The 23,562-nt window shown below is 39.0% G+C and overlaps 1 protein-coding gene across 1 annotated transcript in view; it reads right to left on the reverse strand.

Annotated features, from left to right (window-relative positions):
* USH2A (usherin) overlaps positions 1 to 23,562 on the reverse strand; it is an 890,339-nt gene that overhangs the window by 473,533 nt on the left and 393,244 nt on the right. Inside the window, exons 31-32 of the mRNA XM_043922807.1 lie at positions 8,790 to 8,903; positions 6,678 to 6,839 (exon numbers count right to left, since the gene is read on the reverse strand). Coding sequence (XP_043778742.1) covers positions 6,678 to 6,839; positions 8,790 to 8,903 — 276 coding nt within the window. The remainder of the gene's footprint in view (positions 1 to 6,677; positions 6,840 to 8,789; positions 8,904 to 23,562) is intronic.

The raw sequence follows: 23,562 nt of genomic DNA on the forward strand, positions 1-23,562 counted from the left end.
CATACTAGTTTAAGCTGTCATTATACTAACCTACATCCTATTTTTCATATTATTAGTAATACATAATATGGTAGTTTATATTCAAAAATAAAACCAGAATGTATATACCTCATGTATTTATCCAGAAATACACCAAGGTTACTATGGTTACGAAAAATCCATTACCTTTGAATACAGAATGAAAAAGTTTGACTTAAAGTATGTGCTATTTATTATAGCAAACATCAACAGCCTTCGGGAGGTTCTCTAACTGGATTCATTTTTCAGTGTCATAACTGACCCACCATTCTACTAGCTTATGGCCTATGCAAGGCAAAAAATTTGAACTGTATGCATTTTTAAATATATTTTGTACTAACTCAAGGTGCAGTGCTGCCTTTGACTTTTAATGCTTCATATTTAAGAGAAAGAAGAAAAGCATTCCAGCCACCTAGATGCTAAGTGGCGTTTGAATTGAAATGCATTTACTTTGACCTGTATCCACCATGGTGGCAAGATTCTTTTTTTTTTTTTTAACACATAGCAGAAGAATGTTAGTTCTATGTGGAAACTTAAAAGGAAGCTACAAATAAATGGAGTAAGAGCGAGAAAAAAAGTTGACACCTTGAATATTTAGGAGGGGATATTAAGCCAAGTTATTGAGAAAGTTTTTTGTGGTATAGAATTGCAAGGAATTGCAAATAGTGCAGATGCTTAAAACCAGAAAAAAAATGGTATGAAACAGTGCTTAAAGAAGTTTCAAAACTAATCCTCATCCCTACTAAATTTTTGCTCATCAAGACTATGATTAGTCAAATCAAAGTAAAATATAAGTCACTAATCATCATACAAAAAGTATGCAGTAAATAAGGAGTTAAATGTGTAAATAAAAAATAATATTTTCAACTTGTAAAACTGTCAAAGACATAAGGATATAACATTCACTTCTGATGAACTTTTCTGGAAAACAATGAAAAATGCATATCAAATATTCTGAAAAAGTTTGCTACATTTGACTTAGCTATTTCCCTTTTAGAGATCTAGCAAACAAAGATTTATGTATGATAATATTTATCACAAAACATTTAAAACAGAGATAAATCAGGAACTTTTGCATTTTTAAGTGGCTAAATGCATGAGTGTATATCCATAAAATAGAATACAGCAAATATTTCTAGAAAAATCCTTCATACTATGGGATGTATTCACAATAAGGGAACATGCAAGGATTCCAAATTTTACATTATAGCTCAATTTTGTTAAAAAGAATAAAGTGCTAGAAGGAATTACATCAAATATTAGAGCATCTATCTGTAAGATGGGATATCTGCATGTTTTAAATTATCTTCAGTAAACATGTGTCATTTTTACAACTAAAAACTGCTATCAATTATTTCTCTAACCTAGCTGAATGCGTCCTCCATTTCTCAGTCTCTCTATGAATTGACATTTCAGCACTGGAGAGATTCATTTTAGTGACCCGAAACTCTTGCTATTACTGACAGCACCGGCCCTCGTGGGAAAGGATAGAAGTTCCATCTGCAAACTACTTAGCGTGGAAAGAACATTGTGTCACAACAATCCAGACACAGAGACACGCCATGAGCGCGACTGCATCATAAGACATTATATGGTGGAACACGGCAGGATTTAAAGTGCGTAGAAGCTAAGGCGAGACCCAGTGACCAGAGCAATTTCCTCCATCAGCTTGTTCCAGTGCTGTGCCTGGTCGCTTAGTTGCGTCCAACTCTTTGCGAACCCATGGACTGCAGCCCACCAGGCTCCTCTGTCCATGGGGATTCTCCAGGCAAGAGTACTGGAGTGGGTTGCCATGCCCTCCTCCAGAAGATCTTACCAACCCAGGGATCGAACCCAGGTCTCCCACATTGCAGGCTGATTCTTTACCATCTGAGCCACCAGGGAAGCCCCAGCTTGTTCCTGGCTCACTTCAAATGGCCAGATTCCCTCTCCCATCCTGTCTTTTCTGTGATTTTGAGTGGGCAGGGGGACTTTGAAAAATAACAAAAATTTAGTGTATACTGCAAATACAAAAATCTTAGAGTTGAAAGAGATCTAAAGGGCCATTAAATTCACCTTGCATGCAAGTTGTAGAATCTCAAGAAAAGTGAGCATTCAGCCTTTGCTAATAGAGAAAACACTCACTTCAGGATGCTGTTAAGAACTTAATTATGCTTTCCAAGATTTGCATATTAAAACCTTAACCTTCAATGTGGCTATATTTGGAGGTAGGGCTTTTGAACAGGTGATGAAGGTTAAAATGGGGTTATAATGATAGGTCCCTAATCCAATGGTTCTGATGCTACTACAGAAAAAGGAAGAGACAGCGGGGGTGCACACAGATGAAGACCACGTGAAGCACAGGGAGAAGTTGGCTGTCTGCAACTTAAGGAGAGAGGCCCCAAGAGAAACCAAACTGCCAACACCCTAATCTTGAACTGCTAGCCTCCAAAACGGTGAGAAATAAATTTCTGTTGTTTAAGTCGTCCAATCTGTGGTATTTGGTTATGGCAGTCTTAGGAGATCAACGCAGGTGCTCAGGGTTTTAAAACCAGCTTCCAGCTCCCTTTCTGAGTTGTGATAAATAATAAAATGTGTCCAATAAGTAGAACGCATAGAGATGAGAAGAATAGACTTTGACACCAGATAGACTCAGACTTGAATCAGTTCTTCCAGTTGCTGACTAGGATTTCTTGACATCTCTGGGCCTCAGTTATAACACTTGAATCATCCTATACAACTTTAAATCCTATAATATCAATTTGATTTAGTTCCTCTCTTTAGTGATTAACATTGCATTCCTACTGTGCTTTGTATTTTCTGACATTTGGAGATAAAAGCAAAAAGTAATAGAGGTGCTTGTAAGATGCCTGAGGAATTGGGGAAAAAATGCTATGAGTCTTATCAGAGAATGGCCTTCATCAAAAAATCTACAAACAATAAATGCTAAAGAGGGTGTGGAGAAAAGGAAACCCTTCTACATTATTGGTAGGAATGCAAATTGGTGAAGCCATTAAGGAGAACAATATAGAGGTTCCTTAAAAAACTCAGTATAGAACTACCAAATGACCCAGCAATTCCACTCCTGGCATATACCTGCAGAAAACCATAACTCAAAAAAGATACAAGCACCCCAAAGTTCACTGCAGCACTATTTACAATAGCCCAAAGATGGAAGCAACCTAAATGTCTGTCGACAGAGGAATAGATAAAGAAGATGTGGTACATATATACAACAGAACACCACTCAGCCATAAAGGAATTAAACTGTGCCATTTACAGACACAAGGATGAACCTAGAGACTGTCACAGAGAGTGAAGTCAGTCAGAAAGAGAAAAACAAATATTGCTTATTAATGCACATATATGAAATCTAGAAAAATGGCACAGATGAAACTATTTGCAAAGCAGAAATAAACACACAGACAGAACAAATTATGGACATCGGGGGGAGGAAGACGGGGTAGTGGGATGAATTGGGAGATTGAAATCGATACATACACAGTATTGAAACTTTGTGTAAGATAGGTAACAAATGAGAACCCACTGTATAACAGGGAATTCTACTCAGTGCTCTTTGGTAACCTAAACGGGAAGGAAATCCAAAATAGAGGGGATATATGTATACGTGTAACTGAATCATTTCACTGTACAACACTGTAAAGCATCTATACTTCAATGAAATTTTTTAAAAAAATTCTACCTACAGGATGAAAACCATTGAAGAAGCCATCATCATTGCAACTAGAAAAGATGGTTATGGACACTATAAAAATACCCCACTTTCTTAGAGTTGAGGAATCTATTACACTATGCTAACATTTGCCATGAACTTTCAATGCAGACACTATAGTTACATGAGTCTGTTAAGGATTCAAGACAACATTGTTAGAAAAACGCCGCGGGAGGAAAAAGAGCCGCCTCTAAGGACCGGTGGTAAAGGCCTTTATTGAGCAGTCGCTCTCGGGCAGAACTCCCGGGGGCGGGTGAGTGAGGAGACAAAGGGAGTCTGCGAGGTATGAGGGGTGGGGAGGGGTTTTATAGCCAGGGCCGGCGCCCAAGCCACGTCTTCCCATATAAGGAAGAAAGCGCGGGCTACAGCGGCGGTCAGTGTCCAAGGGCTCCGTGTCGGCACCTGATTGGACCGGGCTGCAGGGGGTCGGTCCCTGGAAGTTTAGCCAGCCTCCGGAATTTGCCTTGCGGCACTTGTCCGGGACATGTCTCAACATACCCGACCTTTCAAACATAATACAGAATTAGCATTATTTTTTAGCTGGTATGAGCAAGCAGTTTGAATTTAGGCCTCCTCTCTTCCCCACCGTTCATTTTCTGGCTTTGCAGTGCCACCTTATATAGCATTTTGTACATTTTGGAAATCTTCAAGGTCCACTTGATGAGACCTGCCATCAGCCACACCACTTCCCTGTAGATTAGGTCAGCATTCACTTTGCACAGGGAAGGGGTCTTGGTTTCTTTTTCTTGGGTTTCTACATGTCCCCTCCTCTTTTCCCTGTTGTTTTTTCTTTCCCACCCTATTCCTGCTCTTCACCCCTTTGTGATCCTCTTTCTTTGTTCCCAGGAGTCATTTGACTTCATTCATTCCCTTATTCTCTACCGCCTCTAATCAGTGCTGGAAATGCAGTCATGAACAAGACAGACATAGCCCTGTCCTTACGATGCTCATGGTTTCGTGGGCAAAACAATAAGTCAACAAGCAGCCTAGTGCAAACCAGAAAGTGAGGTGGGCGTAAAGGCAGTCAGCGAGCACACAGGGTTACACCTGACTTGTACGGGGGCTTCCCTGAAGACCTCTTATAGGAAGTGTCTACAGTGTGCCCAAAAGCTATGCTGTCCCCGTTACACATGATGATACAGTTGGTCCTAATAAGTGCTTTGCATATTTACTAACACGTGGGTAAAGTTCATTCCAAGATGTGGTTTCATTTCCACTGAAATGAATTCTGTGGCCAATAACTTTTAGTTAAAATAATGCCTTCAGATATTCCTAGGGCAAGGGTCATCTATTTTTAGTTGACTTTTAGTATTTGTTTTTTAGTTTTCTTGACTAAGTGTACCTTACTCAGAACATGCTAGGTGAACTATTTTATCTATAGTTCTAGTTCTCTTCAAAATCCTGAAAGTTTCAGTTATCTCCATTTAATAGTTTCAGAAACTAAGTCTCACAAGTTACGTAACTGGTTTTAAGATCATATTCTCTTCATCATAACTAGGATGCCTGAGATGGTGTCAAAATCTAACTCTCATAGGCTGTGTAGTTGTGAGCAAGTTGCTTAACCTTTCTGTGCCTCAATTTTCTCATTTGTAAATTAGGAGTAGTGATAATACCTACCTCAGAGAATAAGTATTACAAAATTCTATCCAAGTATGATGAATAAAATATAAAAGCAATAGTTCTTGTTCTTTGAGGCATCTCAGACTAGAGGACATAAAAGGTGTGAGCTCTGAGAACACAACTGGGTGGATGAAAGACACAGCCCTGCCCCAATACTCCTCTTTCCTAAATGTCTGTACGTGCTGCCATAAAGTCATGAGCACCAAGGTGGGCAACGGGGTACCATGTCTGGCTGATTCTCTGTCACAACCTTAGTGTGTGCATGCTAAGTCACTTCAGTCATGTTTGACTCTCTGCGACCCTGTGGACTGTAGCCCACCAAGCTTCTCTGTCCATGGGCTTCTCCAGGCAAGAACTCTGGAGTGGGTTGCCATGCCCTTCTCCATACAACCTTAGTACCTGGCACTAATGTGAAGGAGTGAATTCATTAAAAATTAACCCTGTCTCTGACTCTAACCTGTTGTGACCTTTCATGAAGACTTTTAATATCTCTAACACTTCGGTTTTCCATCAATCCATATTTGATTAATGATGTCTCACCTAGTAGTTACATACAGTACCTAAAATATCATAATATATAAGGCTATAATTACCATACAAGTATAAACATGATTCAGACTCCAGACAACATACATAATATAGACCCACTTGTGTTTCACAAAGGTTTTGAGCAATTCCCTTTCTCAAGTGTCCTGACACTTTATAATATGGCATGGGCAGATATACCATGTTTCTTCCAAATGGTCTAAAATTCAGGCCACACTGAGTCACACTTCTGAGTCTTAAGATTATTCCACATCCATGAGGATTTTAAAGGGATGAACATGTGTCAGTGACGTTTGTTTGAAATGATGTCACTGCCTCAGTTGAACTGACATGACATCATTGTTGCACTGTGAGTGTGGCTGGGAACCACACTGGGTCCCAGTAGGAGGCAGAGGAATCACATGCTGAGCTATTTGTGTTGATACATTTCCAAAGCCCCCTCTGCACCCCTCTGAGTAAAGGTATGTTAGTAGAAGGATTCAGCTAAGAAACAGGGTCAACAGTAGAGAAGACACAGTAAGACAGCCTTGGGGGAAGGAAGTCAGTACAAGCCCCTTTCCATTTTTCCAGCTTTGGCTTCACTGTCAGGGCAATGTAACTACAAAGATCATGGAAGTTGAGTGATTTAACAGGAGACAAAACTTAAGTAACCCAACTTTTAAATTTGCATTCTCAGATAGCTATAAATTATAGTTTATAGCTATCTTACATTTATTAGTTTGGAAGTACATATACTTTAATATAGACTATAACTACTTACTAATACCTACAGAAGTCTTACCTGTGACTGTGTAGTTCTCTCCATTGCCTGAGTAGATTAGCATCCCATCTATGTATAAAGAGTACTGAGTTATAATACCATTTGCTTTTTGGGGTGGATTCCAGGAGAGTAACAAAGAATGGGGAAGGGATTTGGCTACTGGTGGCTGAACCTGTTGTGGGGCTGTGGGAAAAATAAAAAGACTTATTGATTATAATTTATGTTTCTAATTTAAACTTTTCAGTCCCAAACCAATAAATGGAGTAGACTTGACATCCCATGCATGGAAATGTCCCTGATTCATGGGTATCTTATCAGTAATTGCTTTAGTACTAAATACTTGCCTTGAATTTATGAAAATTTGCATCAGCCATAAATGGTGAGTATTTATATTAGTTCACTTAACTGATTCTTGTGTTACTTCATCAATAGTATTACTAATCCATAATCTTTACTTGGGGCTATGCCTTTCAAAGCAAACTAAACAGAATCCCTACCCTTGAGGAGCTTTTGATCTAACATGAACAATGCTAGGTGGCCCATAATTGATATAACAAACCTATATGCAGCCATAAAAATAGCCATAAAGCACAGCATAAATTAAATTTATTATACATGAAAACTACATTGTTGTTTTTTTTTTAAATAAAGGGTGTATGTCCATTTCCAATAAATTGGAATCTCAAAAACTGGAAAAAAAAAAAAAAACTTTTAGAAAATGATCCTAACCATACCTATAGCTTGGTAATTTGGTAATAAATTTAAGAAAAATCTAGAAATTGGGAAATAACAAGAAGGAAATGGTGAACTGGAGGAGTAGGAATACCTCTGGGATCAAGTTGTGAAGTAGGTTTGGGGGGTACCAGGCAAGACCTGGTCAGAGAATGTAGTGGATGAAGAGAAAACAGTGAGATATAGGATGGCCTGTGCCATATTGGAGTTGGTGGAAGCAACGAGAAAAGGGGATAAAGATCACACGTGCCTCAGCAGAAGCAAAGACACACTGTGAAAAAGCGCTGGCACTGGGAGACCAGATGGAGTGAATGTCAAGAAAACACAGAACATGCGTCACCAACGCTGTAGGCCGGGTGAGAGGGTTCTGGTGAGGTCAGGTGCAAGGCATGAAGAACAAAGGGGCACCAGAAGGGTTTTGCAAACTTCTGTCTTCTGTCCTGGTTATACCAGATGGACCATTGTCTTTACACATCTCTGTGAGTGGTTCTTGCTTTAAGGATTTAGAAGAGGTGGAGAGGGGGGTGGGAGGAAGGGAAGTGGGGAAAGGGAATGGATGGATACTGAAGCAGAGAGAGACTGCAGCCTCTTTTCCTCTAAAGATCAACCTTTTAAATCTTCTGAATAACTTTACAGCTAGACAGCAAGAGAAATGTGTAACCCGTCTTATCCGGGAGAGAGAAATACGAAGTAACAATGCTTTAAATGTTTTGAGAGCTGTTATTTCTTGAAGAGATGTGTTCTGACGCTTGAGCAAAGCTTTCGCTTTGGAGTGCTAAAATATTTTCTCTTTCCCACTGCCTTCCTAATGTAAGCTTTCTGAAACATTAATTTATGCCAACAGTTTGCAAGCTCCACATACAACAAAAGTGAGACTTGAATCGGAAGGAACTGGGCCATGATTAATAATGCCTCGATTGGCGTTTGGAGGTTCCATCACACTGAAATAATTGTTACCCGTGCTGGTGTTTAGCAGTTAAAAGAGACCATGGAAATCAACCGTTTGATTCTCAATTTCATACTGTGCCATACAATCAATTCTTTTTAGTCAGACTGTCTCTAGATTTACTTCTGAGCCATAGTAAAATGAGGAAGCTTTCATTAATCTTTCAGATGCTTCATATTAATGACAAGGCTCTTGCATGAACAATGTAACAGCAATTAAAAAGCCCATTAATCTGCATTACCGCTATTAAAGATGCATGTCATTAAAGGGTATGGAGTTTGATTCATTTTCGCACCCCCCCCCCCCAAAAATGGAGCAATTATGGCCTGGCAATGCACTTTGTCATCAAATTAGGTTGGGGTTTTCTAGCAAATGGCCTTGCAGTATTTAGCTCTTCTCCTGTTTTATTATTCATGACTGAAATGTGGAAGTCAAGACCTTTGAAATTACTTTACCTTCTTGTGGAGTAGAGATGTTCAATGCGTGCGAGCTCTCGGTACAGCCGGCCAACGTGCAAGCAGCGAGGGTTACTGCATAGTTTTTGAAGGGCAGCAAGCCTGTCAGTGTGCCTGTGATAAAAGGGGACAAAGGGAGGTCTGCATGTTTACCACAAGCCATGAAGAGGACTGTGTGTCTGTATACGTGTGAGACAAAAAGGTAGAGACACAGAGGATAAAAAACAAAAACATATGCTGCTTAAACCCATTTTCCTGCCCATGTGTTGACTGTAGAATACAGCAACTAGTGAGAAAAAATTGTGAGACCAACTTCTTGTTAAGACAGCTTTAAATAGCATTTTCCCCAACGAACTTCTCAGGACACTAACGCCCTGAGATGTTTCTCCTGAAAAAATGGGGAGTTCCACATATATAGTTCATAGAGCAGAACCCAGTGTATCTGATAGTAAAGACAGACACCATCCCATTCTGGGATCCTAGTTCTCCTGGGGAGACAAAACACCTTCATTTTCTTTTACCTTGCATTTTTCAACCGTGTTTAGCTAGAGAGTCCATCTTATGTGACATCTATTAACACATGTTAGGAGATGCTACTCCCAAGAGTGATTTCATTATTTTAACAGTAGGATACATGTATACAAACTATTTATTCATGTTGCAGCTAAAACGAATATGCAAATCCACACAGTTGAACAATTAGCCAATTAGATAATTATGCTTTTGTACTTCTCCTTGCAAAATTATTAGTTTATTTAATTAAGACACCTGCCTTAAACAGAAGCATTGCCCACAGAAGTGTTGAATTAACCTGATTTGGTGGTGGATATATAAGATTTGTTCGGCAATTAAAGGTGCCTGCAGAAATGAAAGCACATTTTGTTTACTGGTGTTTGTAATCAAGACAGAAGCTCTTTATTTAGTTAATCCCCTGAATTAAGGAAGTATCAAAAATATCATTTGTGTATTTGCTCACCCATGTTTCTCATTGTGGCTTTTAGAGCTGTTTTTATCCCCAATCACATGGATTGTCATCATGCTTACAAAAAGATGGTTCTACTCACGGTATCCTTTCATTGAGTAAACTTTGATTGTTATAATGTGACAGCTGATGGCTTTCATCATTCAACAACAAATTTTAAAATGCATGTTTGCCTATTCCCTTTCCCTGATAGAAAGGATAAAGAAATTAAAAGAGCAAAGACCAGGATGAAGTAAAGACCACAGCCCCTGTTTGCTCTGGCCCTTCACACTGGCCCTGGGTCCCCAGTGCTGCCTGTAACTCTTGAATCTAGCAGGTCCCCAAGCATCCCCCTAGGCCACGCAACCCTCTCGGCTGCATTTGGCACCACCATCCTTGCCTGGGGCCAAAGATGCCAGGAAGCCAACGAACTGACACACAACGCATGTGACCATCTCACGCCAAATGCTGCTATGATTTCAAAACACCTTCACGTTGTCACCTTCTGCTTTCTCTCACTCCTGCCACTGTGACTATCATTTCTTGAATCTCCCAGATCATGACCCACATTCTAAACTCACCTTTTAAAAAGGGATTATTTCTCTTCTTCCAAAAGTCTTAAAGGAAGGCTTATAGCATACATCTGCAAATTCAACATGTAGGGATTTTGTGATTAAGAGCAACGATGCTCAGGAAAGACTGCTTGGGTCCAGATGCAAATTCTACTACTGTTTTATGGTATGGGTTTGGGCAGGTTGATAAGATTTCTGTGCCTTAATCTTCTAAGGCACTGCAGATAGATAATAACAGCACCTATCTTGAAGGAGAGGTCTCACAGGAATAATACAGTATCATAGGACTATGAGATGGGGGTATTACAATATTCATCCCAAAGTGTTACAATCAGGATTAAATGAGCTTAGGAATATAATGTTCTCAACACAGAGACAGAGGAGGAGAGAACTCTAGCACAGTGCCATGACAGCCAAAGCTATGTGGTCATTGCAATCCAGTTTCTGTCTGCACTCTGTTATTAAACAATGATTTTTATCTTTTAAAGATCACTCAGCTCAGTTCAGTTCAGTCTGCAGTTGTGTCCGACTCTTTGCGACCCAATGGACTACAGCACACCAGGCTTCCCTGTCCATCACCAACTCCCAGAGATTACTCAAACTCATGTCCACTGAGTTGGTGATGTCATCCAACCATCTCATGCTCTGTCATTCCCTTCTCCTCCCACCTTCAATATTTCTCAGCATCGGGTTTTTTTCAAATTAATCAGTTCTTCACATCAGGTGGCCAAAGTATTAGAGTTTCAGTTTCAGCATGAGTCCTTCCAATGACTATTCAGGACTGATTTCATTTAGGATGGACTAGTTGGATCTCCGTGCTATCCAAGGGACTCTAGAGAGTCTTCTCCAGCACCACAGTTCAAAAGCATCAATTCTTCGGCACTCAGCTTTCTTTATAGTCCAACTCTCACATCCATACATGACTACTGGAAAAACCATAGCTTTGACAAGACAGACTTTTGTTGGCAAAGTAATGTCTCTGCTTTTTAATATGCAGCCTAGATTGGTCATAGCTTTCCTTCCAAGGAATAAGCATCTTTCAATTTCATGGCTGCAATCACCATCTGCAGTGATTTTGGAGCCCCAAAAATTAAAGTCTATCACTGTTTCCCATGTATTTGCCATGAACTGATGGCACAGGATGCCATGATCTTAGTTTTCTGAATGTTGAGCTTTAAGCCAACTGTTGCACTCTCCTCTTTCACTTTCATCAAGAGACTCTTTAGTTCTTCTTCACTTTCTGCCATAAGGGTGGTGTCATCTGCATATCTGAGGTTATTGATATTTCTCCTGGCAATCTTGTTTCCAGTTTGTGCTTCATGCAGTCAAGCATTTCTCATGATGTAATCTGCATATAGGTTAAATAAGCAGGGTGACAATATACAGCCTTGATGTACCCCTTTCCTGATCTGGAAACCAGTCTGTTTTTCCATGTCCAGTTCTAACTGTTGTTTATGACCTGCATACAGATTTCTCAGGCGGCAGGTGAGGTGGTCTGGTATTCCCATCTCTTTCAAAATCTTCCACAGTTTGTTGTGATCCACAAGTCAAAGGCTTTGGCATAGTCAATAAAGCAGAAGTAGATGGCATAGTCAATAAAGCAGAAGTAGATGTTTTTCTGGAACTCTCTTGTTTTTTGATGATCCAGGGATGTTGGCAATCTGATCTCTGGTTCCTCTGCCTTTTCTAAATCCACTTTGAACATCTGGAAGTTCACGGTTCACATATTGCTGAAGCCTGGCTTGGAGAATTTTTAGCATTACTTTGCTAGTGTGTGAGATGAGTGCAATTGTGTAGTAGTTTGAACATTCTTTGGCATTTTCTTTCTTTGGGATTGGAATGAAAACTGACCTTTTCCAGTCCTGTGGCCACTGCTGAGTTTTCCAGATTTGCTGGCATATTGAGTGCAGCACTTTCCCAGCATCATCTTTTAGGATTTGAAATAGCTCAACTGGAGTCCATCACCTCCACTAGCTTTGTTCACAGTGATTCTTCCTAAGGCCCACTTGACTTGGCATTCCAGGATGTCCTGCTCTAGGTGAGTGATCACACCATTGTGATTATCTGGGTCGTGAAGATCTTTTTTATATAGTTCTGTGTATTCTTGCCACCTCTTCTTAATATCCTCTGCTTCTGTTAGGTCCGTACCATTTTTGTCCTTTATTTTGCCCATGATTGCATAAAATGGTCCTTTGGTATCTCTAATTTTCTTGAAGATATCTCTACTCTTTCCCATTCTATTCTTTTCCTCTATTTCTTTGCACTGATCACTGAGGAAGGCTTTCTTGTCTCTCCTTGCTATTCGTTGGATCTCTGCATCCAAATGGGAATATCTTTCCTTTTCTCCTTTGCCTTTTGCTTCTCTTCTTTTCATAGCTATTTGTAAGGCCTCCTCAGACAACCATTTTGTCTTTTTGCATTTCTTTTTCTTGGCAATGGTCTTGATCACCACCTCCTGTACAATGTCACAAACCTCCATCCATAGTTCTTTAGGCACTCTGTCTATCAGATCTAATCCCTTATTTGTCACTTCTACTGTATAGTCATAAGGGATCTGATTTAGGTCATACTTGAATGGTCTAGTGGTTTTCCCTACTTTCTTCAATTTAAGTCTGAATTTGGCAATAAGGAGTTCATGATCTGAGCCACAGTCAGCTTCCGGTCTTGTTTTTGCTAACTGTATAGAGTTTCTCCATCTTTGGCTGCAAAGAATATAACCAATCTGATTTTGTTATTGACCGTCTGGTGATGTCCATGTGTAGAGTCTTCTCTTGTATTGTTAGAAGATAGTGTTTGCTACAACCAGTGCATTCTCTTGGCAAAACTCTATTAGCCTTTGCCCTGCTTCATTCTGTACTCCAAGGCCAAATTTGACTGTTAGTCCAGGTATTTCTTGACTTCCTACTTTTTAAAGTTCACTAGTGATCCCTTACACACCAGACCAATTAACCCTTCTTCTATCCTTATTCAGTCCTAAGTCTACTATTGGACTTTGCCTCCCTCAGCAGCCCTCTCGGCCACTGAATTCCTTCTTAGGAGGTCTAAATTAATGAGAGCTCCTTGCTTTCCTTGGCCAACCCATCTTCCTTTCACAGTCCCTTAAATAGCTTTTTTTCTTTTTCAAGATGGGGTGTGTAGACTTCTTTCTTCTTCTGAACACCTGCCTTTGTTAGCTCATTAAGCCTCACGTCGTAGCTGTATCTGTAGACTTCATACCTCTCCTCCAAGCTCTAGTTCTCCATTTCTACTCACCAGACTTGTATCCTACCTAGATATTCAGATACGAATAACATTTCACTCTCAACCTGCTCCAGTCCAAAACTATTTGCCAAACCTGATAGCCAAAACTATTTGCAAGCTTCATCTTTCCCATTTCTTTTTTAAAAATATTTTATTATAATTGCTGTACAATGTTTTGTTAATTTCAGGTGTCCAGCAAAGTGAATCAGTTATACGTATACATGTATCCACTCCTCTTTAGATTCCTTTCCCATATAGTTTATTACACAACATTGAGTAGAGTTCCCTGTGCAATATAGTAAGTCCTTATTACTTGTCTATTTTATACATAATACTATGTATATGTTAATCATGGATGGATCTAGAGATTATTATACTATATGAAGTCAGACAGAGAAAGACAACATATAGTATCACTTAGATGTGTAATCTTAAAAAAAATGGTACACATGAACTTATTTACAAAACAGAATCACAGATCTAGAAAACAACTGCACAGATACCAAAGGTGAAAAGCAGGGGAGGGATAAATTAGGAGACTGGGACAACTATATATACAGTATTACCATTTTCCCTACTCTTAATGCCTCTGTCATCAACTGTAAATCCTTATTCCAAAATTAAGGTATCCTTGGAAGATAAATCCTGGCCATTTTATCCTTTGAAAATCTTGGGCATTTGTCTCATCTTTGCTATTGTCAAGTTCAAATCTACTGCAAGTCTAAATAAGGTAAATTGCTCATCTGAATTAGTATAATGCCACACTAACAAGAAATGAATCAGCCCCAGAAAGTGAAAGTTTTAATACTATAGTGAGCAAGAAAATGCTTTATGACATGAGATTAGTTTCCCTTGGTCATCACTGAACAACCCTAGGCGCATGGCCTGTCACAGGTGGCTCTGACATAGCTGGGGCAAAGGTATATTGTGTTCCAAAAGACACTGTGGTTGCATACAGTTTGGTACTCTGATATCTTTAGTGTGACATTGTGTCATTCGTCTGGATAATATTATAATTGGGAAACACAAAAAACAGCTCTCTTATATTGCAAAATACTTACCCTGAGACATTATTTCTTTTCAAATCATAGCTGAAGTGCAGTGTTGGAACCGTGACTATTATAACAACTTAATAAGAGAGGTATTAGTGGAGACTTTAAGAAAGATCATGTCAAACCAGATACCAAGCTCGCATTCACTAAATGGTCTTCAATGCTTTATTCAATCTTTCTTGCCTTTACTAAAGGAGTCCTTTTGTGTGTATATGTGTATCATGGAGTTCCTTTGCTAATTTCTTCCCCCTTAAACCTTTAGGACCTTAAAAAACAGGCAATACTTCTCTCAAAAAAATTGCATTTTTTAGCGTTTTGCTTTGGTAGAGGAGTTTACCAAATTGTATTTCATAGAAAAGTCCCAGGATTCTTAAAGAAAGATGCTGGAGAGAAACTAGATCATCTTTCAAGCCATTTATCAAAGTGCTCACATTTCCTATCTCCAGGCAGGTGAAAAAATAATAAGCCCTGAGAAATGAGAGCTGAAAAATAGGAAACAGAGAAGAAGAAAGTTGGTGTTTTGGCTTTTGCCAACTTCAAATCACAGGGAGAAAGTTTGGGGTGGGTGGGGAGCTTGTAAATCACTTTCAAAAAAAACATGCCGTACTTTGAGAGGCTAAGGTGGCATTTCTTTCCTATATGCAGTGGGGATCTTGCTTATAATGTTGTGTCTCAGTGACAACGTTTGTCAAACCATTGGAATAATTTCCCCTAAATACAGGTTAGTATTATCCATTTCAGTAAGAAAAGCAATGCAATGATTGAGCATTTTCTCTCTTGTCAGATGACAGTTAGGCTGGGGTAGGAGAAGGGGCTGGTTAGCCAAGTGGTTCTTGCTAAAGAAGAATAATGACAAAGTCATCTTGTTGTTGGGGCATGCAGTCTCTATATTCTGTTTCTCAGTATGGAGAGTTTATCAGGATGGATTAAAGTTGATGATTATAAAAACTTCTGCTATTACCAAAGAATAAAGATAATCTCTACAAGACTAGTCAAGGTAGCCTTTCTTAGACATATCCCTAGAGACCAAAGTGATTGGCCAAATGGCACTCCTTTAAGTGTCAGAATCATCCTTAGATTATATACTCCCCAGAAAAAAAAGCAGTACTGCTGCAACAACATTATCATCATCAAAAGATACTCATATTACTGAGCCATATAAAGAATGAAATAATGCCATTTGTAGTGATATGGGCAGACCTAGAGTCTGCCATGTTGAGTGAAAGTAAGTCAGAGAAAGACACATATCATATAATATCACTTATATATGAGATATTAAAATATGGTACAAATGCACTTATTTAAAAAGCAGGAATAGAGTCACAGATGTAGAAAACAAACTCTACTCAATACTAGTAATGACCTACATAGGAAAAGAATCTAAAAATGAGTGAATATACGTAAATGTACTTGATTCACTTTGCCGTACAGCAGAATCTAACACAACATTATAAATCAACTACATGCCAATAAAAATTAGTTAAAATGCACACACACATATAAAGGTATTTATCAACTCTCCTCCTATATGCCTCTAGGAAAAGTGCTATAGAACATAACTGATCATTACAAAGTTTCTAATCTAAGAAAATATTAGAACTAGAAGAACTCTAATGATAACAATAACACATAGATTAAAGACATAAAGCAGAATGCTTGCACACATGCCAAGTGGACAAAGACATCTATAAAATTCAGATCCAGACCTTCCAGTCCAAAATGATAGGAGATCTATAAGCTTTCCCGGTGGCTCAGTCAGTAAAGAATCTGCCTGTAATGTGGGAGACCTGGGTTAGATCACTGGGTTGGGAAGATCCCCTGGAGGAGGGTATGGCAACCCACTCCAATACTCTTGCCTGAAGAATCCCCACAGACAGAGGAGCCTGGCGGGCTATGGTCCATGGGGTCGCAAATTGTTGGACATGACTGAGAAATTAAACACACTACATTTAGTTAAAGATAAAGAGATGACAAGAAAATCATTGAAAATACATTGAAAAATATTATATTTAAAAGAATACTGAAAAATATATACAGTGATATATTTATAAAGGAATCCCAGAGCGAAAAATATGACATATATTCTATGTCCACAGAAAACCCAGTAAGATAAAGTGGGGTAGTCTCCTTGATAACACTTAGGGGGTTGAAAATAAAGAAGTCTATCCTGACAATGACAACTTTTAAGACTGGTTTAGACATGAACCGCTGTCTCCAGCAGACATCACAGAGGAGTCTTCTTTTTCCCCTTTGAATCTTAGACTGTTTCTACATGGAGACAGGGCAGATGACCTCTCAGGTTCTTTTCCAGCCACAAAACTCTGTGAAATCAAAAATGGTCCCAACCATGTCAGGAAACCTGCCAGTCTCTTTTGATAATGGAAGAGGGTGAGCTGACAAAACATTCCATGAGCATATAGGAAGCATTATTGATGTCTTAAAAGTGTTAGGATCCCATGAAACACAGGAGCCTTGGTATCTGGATTAAAACCATTGGCACCAGCAGGGCCAGGACTCTCAGTGCTAAGCGATAATGCATTTTGCATTAATGCTTAACATTGAGAAATCCTGACGGGCCACACCAAGGGAGTTTGAAGTTAAGTAAGTATATTCCCTTTGAATGACAGGCCTGTAGACGTTGGCGCGTGCAGGAAGCCCTGGCTGAAAGAGCAGGGGCAGGAACTTGATATGAGTGGAGACAGCGCATCACAGGAGGAAATTTAAGAGCCTAGTGCATATGGTTCCAGACTCTGTGCTCTGAAGATTTCCACCTAGCAGAGCAGAAAAACCTTCTCCTGGAGAACAATTTAGAAGTCCCTTGCAATAATTTGGGGGAATTTCCTAAAAGCAGAGGGTGTGTCTTTTTACTTCTTTACTTGTCCTCTTTTCTAGCAGTTATCGCAATGTTTTACCAAAGGTGGACCTTTGATGTTTGACCAAAAAAACAAGACTTTTCATCTTCTTAGCTCAAAGCTGTCTCCTTTATTATAAGAGATGCCCACTGCCATCCTCCCCTTTCCCAGGTGCCCGCAGAGGAACAGACACTGTTTCTTTTGACTCATACATTATTATTTCTCACACTTTGTTTCCTGTCCTCTAACCTCAAGTTTCAAAGGAGCAGAAGAGAAATATTCAAAATTGAAGGCAGTCTGACTAAGAGAAAATCACTGTGGAGCTGACACCAGCTGGGCAAGCTTTTGTGCCTCTAATAAAACTCTGTATGCTGAGAAGCAGGAAAACGGCAGAGGAGTCGGCTTTGACGTTGAGATTTTATGATTAACTCCTCTGACTCGATGCAGACAAGTATAAATGCTCGGCCTGGAATCCAAGCCTGAGATGTAAAGCAAAATGGCATCTTTTTCAAAGCCCAACAGTTTGGAGAAGAAAAGAGACTCTGTTTCTATTTACATCCCAGAGCCAACAGCCCCCCACCAGCCCCCCTCAGCTGCCAACCTAGGTGTTTGGCCTGTATCCACTGTCCTGGTTCCCCTTCATTATGTTAATCTGTGGGCGGAAAGATTTCTGTCATCTTCGAATCGCGTGTGCAGCAATGGTAAACACCTTCGCCTGTCTGTAATTGGACAGGTGTCTGCACTGATGTCACCCAGCTTTTAATTCAATTAAAGAACTGGCTGCTCTGTTCCATTACCCACTCATTTCCCCTGCACTCTGAGTGTGGCGGCGAAATGCACACACAGCCGTCACCACCCAGAGTCCAAAGTCTGTGGTCCCCAGGCAGAGATCATGCAGGATATTTCAAATGGACTCCAACAATCCAAGCACATTTTTCCTGTTAGCAAAGGCATTTGGAATAAGATGGAGAATTTGTTCTCTTTCTTTACCTTTAAAGTCTCTATTGTCTCAACGGTGTCTTCTACCTACTGGCCAAGTAATTAGGAGCCGTCTAGCAAAAAGAAAAGCCATTTCTAGCTTTCCCTCCCCCGGGCTCTCCTCCATCTCAAGAGAACTCATCAGAGTACAATGCTCTTATTTATTTGCTGGCATTTCACATTTGGATCAAGAAGGTGAGGGTGGGGAAGAGTGAGGCATTTATTAAGAGGGCCATCTGGTAAGGGACCCCACACGGGCAGAGTCGAGACTGCTACCTAGGGACACAGCAGAAGAACCCATTTTTAAAAGAAAGCCAGCCAGGGGAAGGGAAGTAGCAGAGAAGGGGACTTTTCCGACTCAAGATTTTGCTATAGTGCTGAGAAATTCTAATTTTTTTAAGTGTCTTAACCTCCAAAATGAGTTTTGAGCTGCCAACCAAACCAGTGGATGGATGAAAGAGAGTAAATTAATCCAACATGCCATGCTTTTTGCCCACTTAAAGGAGCTTCTGAAAATAAAGTTCTAACACAGAAATTGTGACACAGTGACCCCATGAAACTGAACATTTGTTAAATCTGTTAAATATGGATGAAAATCCAACGGTCTAACGGAGATCTGGAAATAGACACAGGATGCTTCTCCTCTGGTAGGAAATTGACATTTGTTGTTTTGTTTAGGACAATATTTTAAACAAAAATAAGGATCTCTAAGATTTATAAAATTAAAGTTAATTTTTATTTTATCCAACAGATAGAAGAGCGAATGTGCTTACCCCAAACCTAACGGAACTCTTTGGAAATTCTAAAACTAACATTTCACATTTAATTTCCTGCAAATGAATTTCTGACTCTGTTTAAAACTTCTAGTAGGGAGCACCTTGGATCAAAGACTAAACAGTTTGATCTTACGAATAGGAGAAACAATTTCTTTATTATTTTATTTTTTAAAATAAAATATAGGGTTTAACCTCAGTCTTCAGGAATGATTGAAACAGTGATTCTAACTGATCTCAAAGCATTATCCTGTTAAGATCCTCTCAATTGGCTTACATCTAACCTCACATTTGTAATCAATGCCTTTATATTAAGAACTGCAGAGTCTCTGTCATTTCCCTTCTAATTCTGCAATCGGTTTGAAGTTACCCACTCATCCTAACTCTTTGTCGAACATAAAGGACTGACATTGACATCATTAGAACTCTCCCAGAAAATATCAGGCTTGACTAAGTAGGGAGGCAGGCAAGGAGACAGAAGGAAAAGGAATAAATGAGAAAGGAACTGATCAGTGTCCTAGGTCCCCTGGGAAAAGCCTCTGATAGGATAAGCCCATTGTACAGAGGGGGCTGGACAGAGGGGGCTGCTGTTGGGCAGAGTGTAAACATCACTTAGGTCCAGCAGCAGCGTCAAGGTCAGAACCTCTGTCTTCTGATGCCAAGATCATTATTCTTCCCCTCCCAGTTCTGGAAGAAGAAAGAAGGCATGTTGAAGATACGTTACTAAACATAAGAGCATACTATATAATAAGAACTTGATTTAAATATACCTTAAATGTGTCAATAGGTTCAAAGTTATTACTAAAACCTGTTGTGTATGAACAGAAAGTAGAATGCTTATCTCTCCAAGTGAGCAAGTGTATATGCCTATAATATTCCCTTAAAAAACAACTGATTCATAAGAAACTCTACTATCAGTGTGAATACACTTGTGTTGAGTATAATATTATATACACGCACACACATATAAAGTTTGTAATTCATCCCAAATATAAAATGGTCATAAAAGTTAGAAAATAGAAAACTTGTTCCTTTATCAAACATGATCAGTAACTTTGAAGATTATATCCAACACTATACTATGGCCAGGCTGGATGAAAGGCCTCCTGGATGAAGCACAAGCTGGAATCAAGATTGTCGGGAGAAATATCAATAACCTCTGATATGCAGATGACACCACCCTTATGGCAGAATGCAAGGAAGAACTAAATAGCCTCTTGATGAAAGTGAAAGAGGAGAGTGAAAAAGTTGGCTTAAAGCTCAACATTCAGAAAACTAACAGCATGGCCTCTGGTCCCATCACTTCATGGCAAATAGGTGAGAAAACAATGGAAACAGTGATATTTATTTTGGGGGGCTCCAAAATCACTGCAGATGGTGACTGCAGCCGTGAAATTAAAAGATGCTTGCTCATTGGAAGAAAAGTTATGACCAATCTAGACAGCATATTAAAAAGCAGAGACATAACTTTGCCAACAAAGGTCTGTCTTGTCAAAGCTATGGTTTTTCCAGTAGTCATGTGTGGATGTGAGAGTTGGACTGTGAAGAAAGCTGAGCACCAAAGAATTGATGCTTTTGAACTTTGGTGTTGGAGAAGACTCTTGAGATTCCCTTGGACTGCAAGGAGATCCAACCAGTCAATTCTAAAGGAAATCAGTCCTGAATATTCATTGGAAGTACTGACGCTGAAGCAGAAACTCCAGTATTTTGGCCACCTGATGCAAAGAACTGATTCATTTGAAAAGACCCTAATACTGGGAAAGATTGAAGGTAGGAGAAGAAGGGGACGACAGAGGATGAGATGGTTAGATGGCATCACCGACTCAAAGGACTTGAGCTTACTCCCGGAGTAAGCTTCCAGAGTAAACTCCAGGAGTTGGTGATGGACAGGGAAGCCTGGTGTACCACAGTCCATGGGGTTGCAAAGAGTTGGAAATGACTGAGTGACTGAACTGAGCTGATACTATCTATAGCCAACATCCACAGTTGATTACCACTCTATAGCAAAACTGATGTATTACCATCATTTTTAACCATTGTACAGCATGTCATCAAAAAGAAATCCAAATCTTGCACTGCAAGTTCTTACTGCATAAAATAAAATGAATAACTTGTAGAAAACCCCATCTGAAGCTTTCACAATGTACCAGGAGTTCAGGCACATTATATATTCAAGAGAGTTAGAGAAAGCTATTAACTCATCAACACTGCATTACCTGATGAAATTCTTCTACATTAGCTAAGCATGAACATGACATCATTTCTATTTTTACTATTTATGTCATAAGCCATATTTTTGTTCTGTGAAATGCTTTCAGACCAATTTCCTTTAAGATTTACATTTAAAGAACTAGTTTATAATAAACTATAAACATGAAATATTAATTTATGGAGTACTATAAAAATGGCCAAGACTTCCTCAAAATTCATATTTTAATGTGTGCTCAGTCACTCAGTCATGTCTGACTCTTTGCGACCCCATGGACCATAGCCCACCAGGCTCCTCTGTCCACGGAAATTTTCAGGCAAGAATACTGCAGTGAGTTGCCATTTCCTACTCCAGAGGATATTCCTGAGCCAGAGACTGAGCCTCAGTCTCCTGTGTGTCTCCTGCATTGGCAGGCTGCTTCTTTATGACTGAACCACCTGGGAAGCCCGCATACTACATTTGATCTTAGCTAGAAGGCTGAGAAGTGATCCATCTTTTAACAATATCATCAAAATGAATTTTTCCAAATTTACCTCTGATGTTTGCCTATTGTGGCAGAGACCACTAAATGCCCTCTCATTACATACTCTCTTTTTCCATAGTAAAATAAAAAGACCTTTTTTTAGTTGGGCAAATGGCCACTTTGAATAAGGAAATTTCCCAGCAATCTGTGTAGCTAGATATAGCCATGTGGCTAAGTTCTAATCGTAGAATCTAATCAAAGGTGGAGGGATAATTTCTGAAATATATCATTAAGGTGAGTGTGTACATCCTCATTCAATGATTCCTCCTTTCTGCTGGATAGAACTCAGTAGCCATTTTGTACCTTGAGGTAAAAGTCTTGTCTAGCAAAAAGATGAAGAGTGTGGGTCCCTATAACTGTTAATGTCTTTCCCTACATTGACTAACTGTGAACATCTATTATCAGAAACAGAAAAACTTAATTTTGTTGAAGTCACTGTTATTTGGGGTTCTCTGTCTCTGGAGAAAAATTAACTAAAAATGAAAAACTTATCTCTACTGATTTCCCCCCATAAAACACTCTTTTTAAAAAAAAAAAAACACTCATTTTTAAGTGAGTGTTTAAATACGAGTGTTTAACACTCATATTTAAAAACATAATATTGTACTTTAGAGAAAGTACTGCTCGTATGTACATTTACCATTAATTTTAAAAATCAGAAAAAAAAAAGCAGATGCTAACAGTAGGATCTAGCACTAACCTGGAACATAGTAGATAATGCTTTTGTTTTTAATAAGTGAATAGTTTCTGCTCTGTGTCATTATCAGATTTGTGTCAGTATTGACTTCAATTATTTTTAACTGCAAATATCTATCCCTTGAGCTTTTTTTCATTTTGATGATATTGTTAAAAGATGGATCACTTCTCAGCCTTCTAGCTAAGATCAAATGTAGTATGGGGGCTTCCCAGGTGGTACAGTCATAAAGAAGCAGTCTTTATAATATAATATACCTTATATTATGAGGTATAAGTTTCTGAACTAATTTTTTATTCTATTCATCCTTCCAATATTTTTTCCTCTTGGGAATATGTATATTAAGTTCTGAATACATATTTAAGTTGTGGTAGTTCTGCATATTATTTCATAAAATTAGAGAACTATCACACTGCTGAGACTTTAGTCAGAAGCAGTAGTTGAAACTTCATCTCAGCATGATAAAACAATTGTAACATTATGTTAACTACAGGGTTAGTAACAAAACCCTCCATTTGTTCATTTACCTATTCCTTCATTCCTTCAATAAGAATGTATTGATTGTCTGCTTTCAGCAAGTTACTAAACAAGACTTAAAATAAATGGAAAACAAGATACTTGTCTTCTGGGAGCTCACTGTCTAATGAAAAAGTAGAATGGATGAATAAAGAGCAGTCATGTGCAGTTTTAACAACTGTGAGGTAAGATTTCTCAGTTGAATAAAAAAAATTGCATGGCATTGAAGTTTTTATTAAGTTATTTCTCTGTGGGCTCCTCAGGTATGATAATTTTATATATAATATATACATGTATATGTGCATAAACATACACATAAAGAGCAGCATCTTAACTTATGGATGGACTAATGGTTGGGGTTAAATTCCAAAGTTGGACAGAAGGCCACATTACTCATAATTTA

This window comes from Cervus elaphus, chromosome 14, assembly GCF_910594005.1.
Source record: "Cervus elaphus chromosome 14, mCerEla1.1, whole genome shotgun sequence".
Taxonomy (NCBI): Eukaryota; Metazoa; Chordata; class Mammalia; order Artiodactyla; family Cervidae; genus Cervus; species Cervus elaphus.